The sequence below is a fragment of the Schistocerca cancellata genome, chromosome 4, assembly GCF_023864275.1.
Source record: "Schistocerca cancellata isolate TAMUIC-IGC-003103 chromosome 4, iqSchCanc2.1, whole genome shotgun sequence".
Lineage (NCBI taxonomy): Eukaryota > Metazoa > Arthropoda > Insecta > Orthoptera > Acrididae > Schistocerca > Schistocerca cancellata.
In genome coordinates, this window is record NC_064629.1 from 267,520,905 (window position 1) to 267,534,792 (window position 13,888).

General features: G+C 49.7%; 1 protein-coding gene across 1 annotated transcript in view; it reads right to left on the reverse strand.

Moving 5' to 3' along the window:
* The window catches only part of LOC126184087 (tubulin beta chain-like), a 124,016-nt gene that overhangs the window by 88,260 nt on the left and 21,868 nt on the right, over positions 1 to 13,888 (reverse strand). Inside the window, exon 2 of the mRNA XM_049926443.1 lies at positions 923 to 1,031. Within this exon, the coding sequence (XP_049782400.1) occupies positions 923 to 1,031 (109 nt within the window). The remainder of the gene's footprint in view (positions 1 to 922; positions 1,032 to 13,888) is intronic.

Here is a 13,888-nt window from a genome sequence, read left to right on the forward strand (position 1 = left end):
CCAGTCACGGAATAATCTGTGCGATATTTCTTGATGGCACGGCGACTACCGAACGGTACGTGAAGGTTTTACAAGATGATTTCGTCCCCATTACCCAAAGTGATCCTGATTTCGACAAGATGTGGATCGTGCAAGACTGAGCTTGACCCCATCAAAGCAGTAGAGTGTTTGATGTCCTGGAGGAGCACTTTGGGCACCGCAGTCTGGCTCTGGGGTACCCAGAGGCCACTGGCATGGGCCTAGATTGGCCGCCGTATGCTCCGGATCTGAACACAAGTGACTTCTTTTTGTGGGATTGTATTCAACACAAGATTTACAGCAATAATTCCGAAACCTTTACTGAGCTGAAAACAGTCATTCATTCAGGAGGTCGGTCATCGACAGCATCGATGTTCCGACACGTCAGCGGGTCATGCAGAATTTCGCTATTCGTCTGAGCCGCATCATCGCCAATGATGGCAGGCATATCGGACATATAACACCTTAGATCCGAATATCTGTAGTGACACGTATACGTTGAATAAAGTGTGCATGCCGTAGTTTCTAATAATTTTTTCATATAGTTCAATAATTGTCACCCTGAATCAGCTCTATACTGCCACATCGAATTAGATCTCGCCTGCAGATAAGCAAAGTGATTTGCCGTCTTTTCGCCTTTCCAGCAAAAGCAGCGCCGACGTCAATTTCATGCACGTATTGATGGTTCCACGTCACAAACAGTGCCCTCATTGAGCCCCTGTAGGGCGTGCTAAAACCTTCGAGAGATTCTCTATCCACTGAAGTGGATATTTTCCGTATGTATTCTGAAACCCTGGAGTTACTGATATATCCCCACACATGCTGCCCCCTCGTTACATCGAAGAATTTATAATTTTCATTGTGCTATACCTGGTATCGGCTGCTAAAAAATCTAAAAACTCACCTGAGGCCTCATTGTAGTAAACAGTGATTCGCTCCAGCTGCAGGTCGGAGTTACCGACGTAGACACCATTGGAGTCTATGCCATGCTCTTCAGATATCGTTTCCCAGAACTGAAATACGGGCAAAACACGTCACACTGTAAAAATTGTCATAAGTAACTGTGATTTTACCGCATTTACACTTACTTTCACATCTATGTATATAATTTGCGGGCCATGGAGTGGTACGTGGCGGAGAACAGAGACTAGAGACTGTGTTCGTCATTTGGCCCTTGTTTGCACCTGTAGAGGAACTGTCGATACAGGCCCATACAGTAATTTAACTCAATTACGTTGCCAATGAAGAGAGGAAGCACAGTTATTTCGATAGCTGCATCGCGATGTCATACACGTGGAAAGTTGCTAGTACATTTGTCAGTCAATTCCCCCACCAAATTAGACTGAAATAATAATTAGTTTCCATCATTGCATCAGTGTCTAAACTTTCATCGGCGCGCCTTCTGCTGAGCAGAAATTTCTCACGAGACACGTAAGAGCACCTCTACACCTACAGAGGTACTCATTAAGTCTCTAGACGTTGTGTGGTAGAGGGTATATCGAGTATCACTATTTTCTACCCTCCTCCCACTCTGTTCTGTTCTCAGATGGCGAACGTCAAGAAAGATCTGTAGCAAAATCATTACGATTGAATGAAAAGGAACAGGCTGGAGGGTAGAAGAGCAAAATAAAAGACACGTGAATAAAAGATCGTTTAGGAAAGTATGTCACAGTGTCTTTTAACTTAGAGGGGAGAGAGAAAATGGGAACGGAAAGGATATTTTCAGAACGAAGAATCAGTAACCAAATGGGGATTTAAAAGAACTATTTCATAGGTACCGGTAGGATTGATAGAGGATAGTAAGGAAAAAAGTGAGACGTGAGGCAGACATTACAAGAAAATATAATTTCAACGAAAATATTTTTTTATTAATCTTCGGAGGATGGAGTGACAGGCAAGTGAGACGAGAGTGTAAGAGAAAGAGGTGGGAGTGGAAATTAAAGGTGAGTAAATATTAGAAGATATCTTTTGCATTGTTTTTGGAGGATAGTCATAGATGTCTACTTCATCCCAGGCTTCAAGAATGCAGTCTCAATGGGCATTAGCTGTAGCCAATTGGTATCTTAGTTATCTGACAGTGATTAAGATACCTCAGCACACAGTTTTTCCATGCGATTCGAATCGGCAGCTAGTGTCGTTGAGAGTCCATAACGTTAATGCCCATGTTGGACAGCTGTTGCCGAACGAATGTGGTTTATGCAAAAAGACAATGATGATCTCGTAATGTGAATTCTCGTTCACTGTTTAGTATTTCCATTGAAGACAGTATCAATTACGTCAATATATTTTTCTACAGTTCCCTCAATTCTGAATCACTCTTAGCACCTTCCCAGAAACCCATCCCTAGCTTGAGACAGATAGCCACCAACTCCTTGTCGTTCCTACGTATTCTTCACGATGTCTAGTCCGTAGCGGTCTGTAAACTATTCTTCGATCGTCGTAGCTGCTGGAAAACACCTTCTGATCAATGAGAATTACGTTTCCCGAAGCCGCATTCAGACGGAGCTCCGCGAATGAAAGCCGGTATAAAGCATTTTCCTGACTGATTCCTATTTTACAGCGTATCTTCGTGCGTGCACACTGACAACCCAAGACTCGGGTTTCAGGAAATGGTCTAGAAACCAAGTACTTTGAACCGATCCCACATAAAACTAACTTATGGATCTAATCAGCAAATGCCTTTACAAACAATGCTACTATAACCAAAGTCTCGGAGTCATGTCACGCATAATATCCTCAGTCGAGATGATACACTTTCCCTTTGACGGTACAATGTTGTCGTCGATGGTTGTGTGTTTAAGGGGCTAAACAACGGGGCCACCCGTCCCTCCTCACTACGAGAGAAACATTTCATAGGTAAGAATCGAAAACAATGGTGACTAGGCTGCTAAAACTAAATAAGCAAGTCAAAGTTTAAAACGTCATGACAGTAGTTGTACCAAAACAGGTAAAAGAAAAGAGAAAAACCACTTAGCATCTTGCACAAGGGGGGCTAAGAGCACAAAAAGGTGAGGGGGGAGAAAGGAATCGGTTGGTTGGTTGGTTGGTTGTTTGAGGTTTAAGGGATCAAACAGCAAGGTCATCAGTCCCTTGTTTCAAATGTGGTCCATTCCGCCAATGTGACATCTCAGGAAAGTCAGAACAATAAAAGGGAAAAGGCTAAAATCGTAAAGGGGCAGTCATGTTGTCAATGGCAAAAACAAAACGAGGGAAGTCAGCAAGAGAACGAACCCTACGCTATGCTGAAGCATCATAGGCAAGACCACCTGTGACGTAAAAGGTACAACCGCTGGAATGTAGAAGTACGTATGGGAAAAGGAGACTAACCAATCCTTAAAAAAGGTAAAACCAGAGTAAAAGGGGAAGAAAAGAGGATTTCGGTCAGGGAGGTGAATCGGGAATCTCCGAACACTGCTTACAGTGGGAGACACCCAAACACTCACCGCCCTGCCCCAATACCAGAGAGATTAAAAACCTTAAAACTGAGAATAAAAACCACTTTCCCGAAGGAAACCGAGAACCAGAGAGACCATCCAGGAATCGTCAGCCAACATCAAAGGTAAAGTGTGGGGGAGTCTGGACTTAGCACGCAGAGCCAAAGAAGGGGGCATTCAACCAAAATGTGGGCTACTGACTGAAAGGGTCCACAACCACAAAGTGTGGGTGGCTCATCATGCAAAAGAAAACTATGGGTCAGCCTGGTATGGCCAATGCGGAGACGACACAGTGTGGTCGAGTCCTTTCGGGAGAGGCGAAAGGAAGAACGCCACGGGCCTGGTGTCACCTAAATCGCACGAAGTTTATTAGACAGGGGAGTAGCCTCCCAAGAATTGGCCCATGACTGTGCGAAGTGGGATTTGAGGTGAAGCCGTAAATCCGCTGCATGAGAGGTTACAGAAAACGGGGGCAAGTGACTGCTCCCCCAGCCAAACGATCAGCGAGCTCATTACCTGGGATACCCATATGGCCAGGGACCCAAAGGAAGTGAATGGAACAAGCAGCACGGTGAATATCAGCGAGATGGTCATGGATGGCAGAGACCAAGGGATGGCGCGAAACACACCGGTCAATAGCAAGAAGGCCACTCATCGAGTCCGTACGTAACAAAACGCGGTTGTGTTGGGACTGTTTAATGAAGGTAAAGGCCTGGGAAATTGTCATCAATTCCGCAGTAAACAACCCACATGTAGGTGGCAGCAGATGATTTTCCGTTCCGTCAGAGGACGTGAAGGCATACCTCACATGATCAGCAGATTTAGAGCCATCAGTGTAAGAAACAACAGCATCCCGAAACTCCCATAAAATTTGGCGGAAAAAGAAACGGAAAAACACCGGGGGAATGGAATCTTTTGGACCTCGGCGGAGATCCATCCAAATTCGAGGCCGAGGAACTAACCAAGGGGAGGGGTGGAGGGGAGGGAGCGAGGAAGGCAGGACAAAGAAGGAAGCTGAAAATCACGGCATTGAGACGCAAGGCGGAGCCCAACCGGTAAACACGCCCGAGGGCGGGAGTCGGGTGGGCGACGTCCATGGTCTGGGAACAGGATAGAATAGGAAGGATGAGTGGGAGAGGAACGGATAGCGAGTGCATAAGACACCAGAAGCTGGGACCGCCGAACAGAAAGGGGGGGGGGGTCCCAGCTTCAACCAGGAGACTATCAACAGGGCTAGTAGGGAAGGCACCGATGGCCAAACAGGTACCACGATGGTGGACTGGATCCAGCACATGCAGTGTGGAAGGAGCAGCTGAACCATAAACTTGACAACCATAGTCCAAGCGAGACAGAACTAGAGCACAATAAAGTCAGAGAAGGAGGGAACGGTCCACACCCCAAGAGGAGTGGGCAAGGAAGCGAAGGACATTGAGTTTACGAAAACATCCTACCTTCAGATGTCTGATATGGTGGGACCACAGGCAATCGTTTGTCATTGGATAGAGCTCTGTATCAGAGTGGATCGTAGTACAGCGACAGAAGTGGACCACCCGCGATTTTAAAGGAGAGAATTGAAACCCATGTGAGAGGGTCCATGGAGAGGCACGCCGTATAGCTCACTGGAGCTGCCGCTCTGCAGATGCCATCGAAGAGGAACTAACCCAGCTGCAGAAATCATCCACATACAGGGCAGGGGCGACCAAAGGACCGACAGAAGCCACAAGTCCATCGATAACAATGAGGAAAAGGACACTCAAGACAGATCCCTGTGGGATGCCCGTCTCCTGGGTCCGTGGAGAACTAAAAACAGTACCAACTCGAACACTGAATGACCGATGGATCAGGAACTGGCGGATAAAAATCGGGAGTGGTCCCCGAAGACCCCACTGATGAAGGGTAAGTAAGATGTGATGGCGCCAGGCCATGTCATGGGCCTCGCGAAGGTCAAAAAACACTGCAACCAAATGGCAGCGCTGGGAAAAAGCCTGCCGAACTGCGGATTCCAAGCGAAGGAAATGATCGATTGGAGACTGTCCCTCTTGAAAGCCACACTGGTAAGGGGACAATAGATCCCGATATTTGAGGACCTAATTGAGCCAACGGGCTACTATCCGTTCAAGTAACTTACAAACAACACTGGTCAAACTAATTGGCCGATAGCTGTCAACAGATAGGGGGTTCTTACCAGGCTTAAGGACAGGAACCACAATGCTATCCCTCCACTCAGAAGGGAAGTCACCCTAGAGCCAGATACGGTTAAACACCCGAAGAAGATGTTGCCGTTGTGGAGCACTGAGATGTTGAAACAGTTGGTTATGAATGAAATCTGGGCCAGGGGCCGTATCATGAGAAGAAGATTGAGCAGAAAGAAACTCCCATTCAGTAAAAGGTTCGTTGTAAGATTCTGACTCACAAGGGGTAAGACATAAGGTGGAAGCTTCAGCCCGCTGTTTCTGGTGAAGGAAAGCAGCTGGATAGGAGGCTGATGCTCAGGCCACTGCAAAATGGGTCGCAAGATGTTCTGCAAGAACTAATGGGTCCGTACAAAGGCCATCTGGGAGGTGAAGGCCTGGGAGGGTGGACTACCGATGGCAACCTTGGAGAGAGAGCGAAGTGTAGCCCATACCCATGACAGAGGGACAGTAGAACCAAGGGAAGAAACGAATCGTTCCCAACATATCCACTTGCTATGATTAAATAACGGACTATAGCGTGGAGGCGTTTAAAGGTAGTAAGGCTGGCTATGGATGGGTGCCTCTTGAAGTGTTGCAAAGCTCGACGGCGATCACTGATGGCAATGGCAATGGCAATGGCCGTACTCCACCATGGGACTTGCCGGCGACGAGAAGGTCCAGATGAGCGCGGAACAGCAAGGTTAGCAGCGCGAACAATCTCATCAGACACGTCACGTAGGAAGTCATCAATACAACCCGACGAAGAGGGAGAAAAAACGACCTGTGCAGTATATAGAGGCCAATCGGCGCGTTGGAAAGACCAACGAGGTAATCCGTCCATCGGGGAGCGGGAAGGGAGCGAGATAATCAACGGGAAATGGTCGCTATCACAAAGGTCTTCGTGTGGCGACCAGTGTAATGAAGGGAGGAGAGAGGGAGAAGAAAGAAAGAAATGGCAGAAAAGGTACCATGACCGGCACTGAAATGAGTAGGGGAGCCATCATTAAGAAGGCATAAGTCGTGGTCTGCAATAAACTGGTCTATAAAAAGACCTCGTCTAGATGAAAAGGCACTGCCCCACAAGGGATGATGAGCATGAAAATCCCCCAAGGAGGAGTAAGGGAGGAGGAAGTTGCTGAAGAAGGGCAGTTAAGGCAGCAGGTTTAAGAGTCCTGTCAGGAGGGAGGTAAAGATTGCAAACTGTGACAGCAGAGCCTAGGTGGACCCTAACAGCAACCACTTCCAATGTAGTTTGAAGAGGAATCCACGTGCTAGCAATGTCTGTACGGACCAACGTGCAAACTCCTCCAGAAGCCCACAGAGGTCCGACCCGATTTCGACAGAAAACACGGAACCCACGGAGGGTCTGTGAGTGAGAATCAGTAAAATGAGATTCCTGGAGAACCACCCAAGCTGCACAGTAAGACAAAGGAAGGGATTTCAATTCCGGAAGGTGACGATAGTATCCATTACAATTCCATTGGAGAACTACAGAACGATGATTTAAATGGGGGCTGAACACGCTAAAGCCAGTCATACCGCCGGGTCCCCACCCGTCACCGACAAGGAGGGGGCGACATCCATGAACGACAGGTCAGAATTCGGTTGTAAAGTCGGGGAAGGGACCTCTGGTGACACCAGAGGCTCTTTGTCCCGGGACTTATGTTTATTCTTCTTTTGAGGCTGAGATCGAGGAGGGCTATGTGGCATAAAGGAGCCAGCTGCAGCAAGATCAAGAACAGGAAGAGACCGGGCGACCTGGGGGCCGACAGACCGCGGCTCTCGCGGTCGTCGCGTGGCAGCAGACCTTTGGCCTGGAAGGTGCTGGGAAGGGGCATACGGGAGAGGCGCCTTTGACCGGCAGACACCAAAGGAGTGGGACACTTCTCCGGCTGGGGAGGGGGAGCAGCGCCCATAGGAGAAGGTGTGGGAGCCGCAGGAGAGGGAGGGAGGGAGGAGAGGGTTCCGGGATGGGGATAAGGAAGGGGGAGGAAGGGGTGAAGATGTAACCAAGGCGTAACTAGATGTCATGGACACAGACGTGTAGATCTCTTACGGGGCCTCTGTGTAGGTTAAACGATCGAGGGAATTATACTCCTGTATCTTCTTTTCCTTCTTATATACTGGGCAATCTGGTGAACGTGGAGAATGACTACAATGACAATTTACACACACAAGAGGGGGAACACAGGGACTCCCCTCATGGAGTGGACGTCCACAGGTCCACAGTCACCACAGAGGGGCCTGTGAACATCGGGAAGATGTGTCCAAAATGCAAGCACTTAAAACAGCTCATGGGAGGTGGGATTTACGGCTCCACATCACATCGATAAACCATAATCTTAACTTTCTCAGGGAGGGTATCCCCTTCAAAGGCCAGGATAAAGGCACCAGCATCAATGCGATTGTCTTTAGTACCCTTCTGAACACGCCGAACAAAGTGAACACCCCGCCGTCCGAGATTTTCCCGAAGTTCATCAGTTTGAAGGATGAGGTCCCTATGAAAAATCGCACCTTGTACCATATTTAGAGACTGGTGGGGGTGGGGGGGTAATAGACACAGGAATTGTGCCAAGAAGGGTACAGGCACGAAGGGCCGCAGATTGGGCAGCTGAAGCAGTTTTGATCAGCCACGAACCCGGTCGCATCTTGCTCAGGGAGTCCACTTCGCCAAACTTGTCTTCAATGCGTTCCACAAAGAATAAAGGTTTGGTATTGGTGAAAGTATCTCCATCAGTCCTGGTGCAAACTAGATAACGTGGGAAAGGTTTCGCCCCTAGCCGACGGGCCTGACCCTCTTCCCAGGGGGTAGTCATGGAAGGGAAGGCCCAAAGGGCAAGAGAAGCAGCACTTGAAGAATCAGTTCCACGCAGAGAGACGACCGCAGAAGAACGGCCAGAGTTCTGGACCCGTATGCTTTTCATTCGCATAGTGTCCCGCCCTGATACAACCCACTCCGATCAGGGGCTCTCCTCACGGGCGCCACCCAGCCACAGCAGTCTGGCACAGCGGCCATTGCCGGGAGTTCCGATGCTCCAGGATGACGAGCAACTACTCCAAGGCATGCATGAGGAGGTCACAGCTCAGGTATCAGAAGTGTAATCCCTGTGTTCAGGGGGCTCAACCAAAAGGGTACATAGCGACCCCACCACACGGGCTGGCTACCGTGCTGGCTATGCACCCTAGCATCAGACAACGACGTGAAAGAGAAGGTGGAATGTACTAGGAGGGCGCAAGTCGGAGAAACTAGGTAAGGTGCTCCTCCCCAAATGGCTCACACTGTTGTTGCTGTTGTCTTCAGTCCTGAGACTGGTTTCATGCAGCTCTCCATGCTACTCTATGCTGTGCAAGCTTCATTTCCCAGTACCTACTGCAGCCCACATCCTTCTGAATCTGCTTGGTGTATTCATCTCTTGGTGTCCCTCTATGATTTTTACCCTCCGCACTGCCCTCCAGTACTAAATTGGTGATCCCTTGATGTCTCAGACCATGTCCTACCAACTGATCCCTTCTTCTCACTACGGAGGAGAAATTTAGTAATGGAGGTCAAACCCCAGAGGGGGACCAAGGAATGCCAAAAGGAGATGATTACGCAACAAAGCCGAATTTTTTTTTGTTTGTGGTTTTAGGGCGCAAAACTTCTATGGTCATTAGCGCCCAGCCTGTGACTTAAGACAGTAAAAAACCGAAATTGAAAACCAGCAGCAATGGGAACAAAGTCATAAAATTGGAGAAACTAAAAGTAGAAGGAATGCTTAAAAATCCACTACAGAAAGGGGGTGGTTGTCCCCAAAAAAAGGTTCAAATGACTGACGTCATTTTACTGTCACTAATAAACTGGAGAACGCGGTCGGCTGAGCGCGTGTCATCTGCTAAAATCGACGATAGATCAGGCGGTAGCTGTAGACGGGAGCGTAACGGATTAAAATAGGGGCATTCAATTAAAAGGTGTCTTACCGTCCACAGCTGGGAGCAGTGGGGACAGAGTGGGGGAGGATCACCGCTTAAAAGATGTCGATGGCTAAAAAGACAGTGCCCTATCCAGAGTCTAGCTAAAATTACCTCCTCCCGATGACGCGTTCGGGAGGAAGAGGTCCAAGCGCAAGGAAGGGCTTTCACTTCCCGCAATTTATTACGGGGAAGTGTTGACCAATGCGCATGCCATAAATGAGCAACTTTGCGACATAAACCGCTCCGTAGATCAGTGAAGGGAAGCGACTGAATAGCTGGCCGAGGAAGAGAGACTGCAGCCTTGGCCGCTATATCGGCCGCTTCATTCCCACAGATACCAGCGTGTCCCGGGAGCCAGAGGAACGCCACCGAGACGCCCCCCAGGTGGAGCATGCGCAGACAGTCCTGAATCCGGTGGACCAGAGGGTGCACAGGGTAAAGAGCTTGGAGACTGAGGAGAGAGCTGAGAGAATCTGAGCAGATAACGTACTGTATCCGCTGATGGCGGCGGATGTAGTGGACAGCCTGGAGAACAGCGTAAAGCTCCGCAGTATGAACCGAACACTGGTCGGGAAGCCGAAAGCGATTTGGGGTGTCGCCAACAATATAGGCACTCCCTACACCTAACGATGTTTTCGAGCCGTCGGTTTAATAAATGTGGCGTCCGTCATTTGTGCACATAGAGCAGCAAATGCCCGACGATAAACAAGTGTAGGGGTACCATCCTTGGGAAATCGACAAAGGTCACGGAGCAGGCAGATCCGGGGACGGAGCCAAGGCGGTGCTGTACCCCAAGTTGTCAAGAAGGTTTTAGGAAAGCGGCAGGAAAGAGAATGGAGCAGTTGACGGAAGCGGACTTCCGGGGGTAGTAGGGAGGAGGAGCGGCCTGCATACCCTACATCAAAGGAGGCGTCGAAAAAAAGGTCATGGGCTGGATTAGCAGGCATGGAAGACAGATGGCTAGCATAACGACTCAGGAGGACTGCTCCCCGATTGGACAGCGGAGGTTCAGCAGTCTCAGCATAAAGGCTTTCCACAGGGCTAGTGTAAAAAGCTCCAGACACTAAACGTAATCCACGGTGATGGATAGAGTCGAGACGCCGAAGAATAGACGGCCGAGCAGAGGAGTAGACTATGCTTCCATAATCCAACTTCGAGCGCACTAAGGCGCGATAGAGGCGGAGAAGGACCACTCGGTCCGCTCCCCAGGAGGTACCGTTCAGGACACGGAGGGTGTTAAGCGATCGCAGACAGCGAGCCGAAAGATAGGAAACGTGGGAGGTCCAGCACAGTTTTCTGTCAAACGTAAGACCCAAGAATTTAGCGACGTCTGAAAACGGAAGGTTGACAGGACCTAGATGTAAGGAGGGCGGAAGAAACTCCTTACGTCGCCAAAAATTGACACAAACGGTTTTACTAGGTGAGAAACGGAAGCCGGTTTCGATGCTCCACGAGTGGAGGCGATCGAGACATCCTTGAAGACGTCGTGCAAGAAGGCTGGTCCGTTGATTTTTTTTTTTTTGTGGTTTTAGGGCGCACAACTTCAATGGTCATTAGCGCCCTGACTACTCTAAGAATGCACCGCGAGGCACAAGTTGACAACAACAACTAAAAGGGAAAACACGATAAAAGACAGACTGACAGGCATAGGATTACAAAACAGCATCATCAAATGTCCTTAGAGAGGTTTGTCAAATTGATAAAACGAAGAACACGAGCAACTGCTCGTGGGTCATCCGCTAAAATGGCATCGAAAGTACTTGGCAGGTTAAGATCTAGACGCAGTGTGTTAAAATCTGGACAGGACATTAAAATGTGTCGAACCGTCAGCAAGTGCCCACATGGGCAGAACGGCGCCGGCGCAGCCGTCAGCAGATGGCGAAGGCTGAACTGGCAGTGTCCAATTCTTAACCGGGCCAAAACTACCTCCTCCCGCCGAGAAGAGCGTGAGGACGACGTCCAAGCCACGGGAAGAGGTTTTAAGGCCCGAAGCTTGTTGTCTGTAAGTGCAGCCCAATCGGCATGCCACAGCGATAAAATGCGCCGACAAATGACCCTGCTAAAATCGGACGAGGGGACACAACAAGAAGCTGTCCGAGGTTGGAGGACCGCAGCCTTGGCCGCGGCATCTGCAGCTTCGTTCCCAGGGATACCGACATGGCCAGGAACCCACATAAAGCTAACCGGAGAACCGACGTCCACCAGCTGCTGAAGAGAGCGTTGGATCCGGTGTACAAAAGGGTGAACCGGGTACGGATTTGAGGCTCTGGATTGCGCTCAGGGAATCGGAGCAGATGACATAAGCAGAATGTCGGTGGCGGCAGATGTAAAGAACAGCCTGGTGGAGGGCAAAGAGCTCAGCTGTGAAGACCGAACAATGGCCATGGAGCCGGTATTTGAAACTTTGTGCCCCGACAATAAAGGAACACCCGACCCCGTCATTGGTCTTAGAGCCATCTGTATAAGTGAAAGTCATGTTGATGAACTTCGAACGAAGTTCCAGAAAACGGGAGTGGTAGACCGAACCGGGGGTAACCTCTTTTGGGAGCGAGCTGAGGTCAAGGTGAACGCGGACCTGAGCCTGGAGCCAAGGTGGCGTGTGGCTCTCGCCCACTCGAAAGGTTGCAGGGAGTGAAAAATTAAGGTGTTGAAGGAGGCGACGAAAGCGAACTCCAGGGGGTAGCAGGGCAGAGACATACAACCCGTATTGACGGTCAAGAGAGTCGTCAAAAAAGGAATGATAAGACGGATGGTCGGGCATTGACAGTAGCCGACAGGCATACCGACAAAGCAGTATATCGCGCCGGTAGGTGAGTGGCAATTCGCCAGCATCAGCATGAAGACTCTCTACGGGACTAGTATAAAATGCTCCAATCGCAAGTCGTAAACCCCGATGTTGTATGGAGTTGAGGCGGCGTAAGATGGATGGCCGTGCAGAGGAGTATACGAAGGTCCCATAATCCAGCTTGGAGCGGACGATCGACCGATATAGACGAAGTAGGACGGTTCGATCCGCTCCCCACGACATACCACTGAGAACACGGAGGACATTTAAAGAACGGGTACAACGGGCGGCCAAATATGACACATGTGGAGACCAGCTAAGTTTCCTGTCAAATGTAAGGCCTAAAAATTTGGTTGTCTCCATGATTGGGAGAGCAACGGGACCGAGTCGTAAGGACGGTGGGAGAAACTCTTTGTAGCGCCAGAAGTTAATACAGACCGTCTTCTCGGCAGAAAAACGGAAGCCATTGGCGACACTCCAGGAGGAAAGACGGTCAAGAGAACGCTGAAGACAGCGCTCCAGGACACGTGTACACTGCGCGCTGCAATAGATGGTAAAATCGTCCACGAAAAGGGAGCCTGATACTTCAGCTGGGAGGCAATCCATTATTGGATTGATCGCGATGGCGAAGAGAGCGACGCTCAAAACTGAGCCCTGTGGCACCCCATTCTCCTGGCGAAAGGTGTCTGACAGGACAGAACCCACACGTACCCTGAACTGTCGATCCATTAAAAAGGAACGAATAAAAAGAGGGAGGCGACCGCGAAGGCCCCATGTATGCATGGTGCGGAGAATGCCCGCCCTCCAACAGGTGTCGTAAGCCTTCTCCAAATCAAAGAACACAGCCGCGGTCGGGCGCTTCCGCAAGAAGTTATTCATAATGAAGGTCGACAAGGTAACCAGATGGTCAACAGCAGAGCGGCGCCTACGAAATCCACATTGTACATTGGTAAGTAGGCGTCGAGACTCGAGCAGCCAAACGAATCGAGAGTTAACCATTCGCTCCATCACTTTACAGACACAGCTGGTAAGCGAGATAGGTCGATAACTGGAAGGCAAGTGCTTGTCCTTCCCCGGCTTAGGGATCGGGACAACAATAGACTCGCGCCAGCATGCGGTAACATGTCCCTCAATCCAGATGCGATTGTATGTACGAAGAAGAAAACCTTTACCCGCAGGAGAAAGATTCTTCAGCATCTGAATATGAATAGAATCAGGCCCTGGAGCGGAGGACCGTGATCGGCCAAGTGCGTTTTCGAGTTCCCGCATGGTGAATGGGGCATTATAACGTTCACAATTCGAGGAGCGGAAGTTAGGTGGCCTAGCCTCCTCTGCCTGTTTGCGGGGGAGGAAGGCAGGGTGGTAATGAACGGAGCTCGAAACCTCTGCGAAAAAGCGGCCGAAGGCATTGGAGACAGCCTCAGGGGCCACAAGGACGTCATTCGCGACCTTCAAGCCAGAAACTGGTGAGTGGACCTTAGTGCCAGATAGCCGGCGCAGGCTACCCCGGACAACAGAAGAAGGAG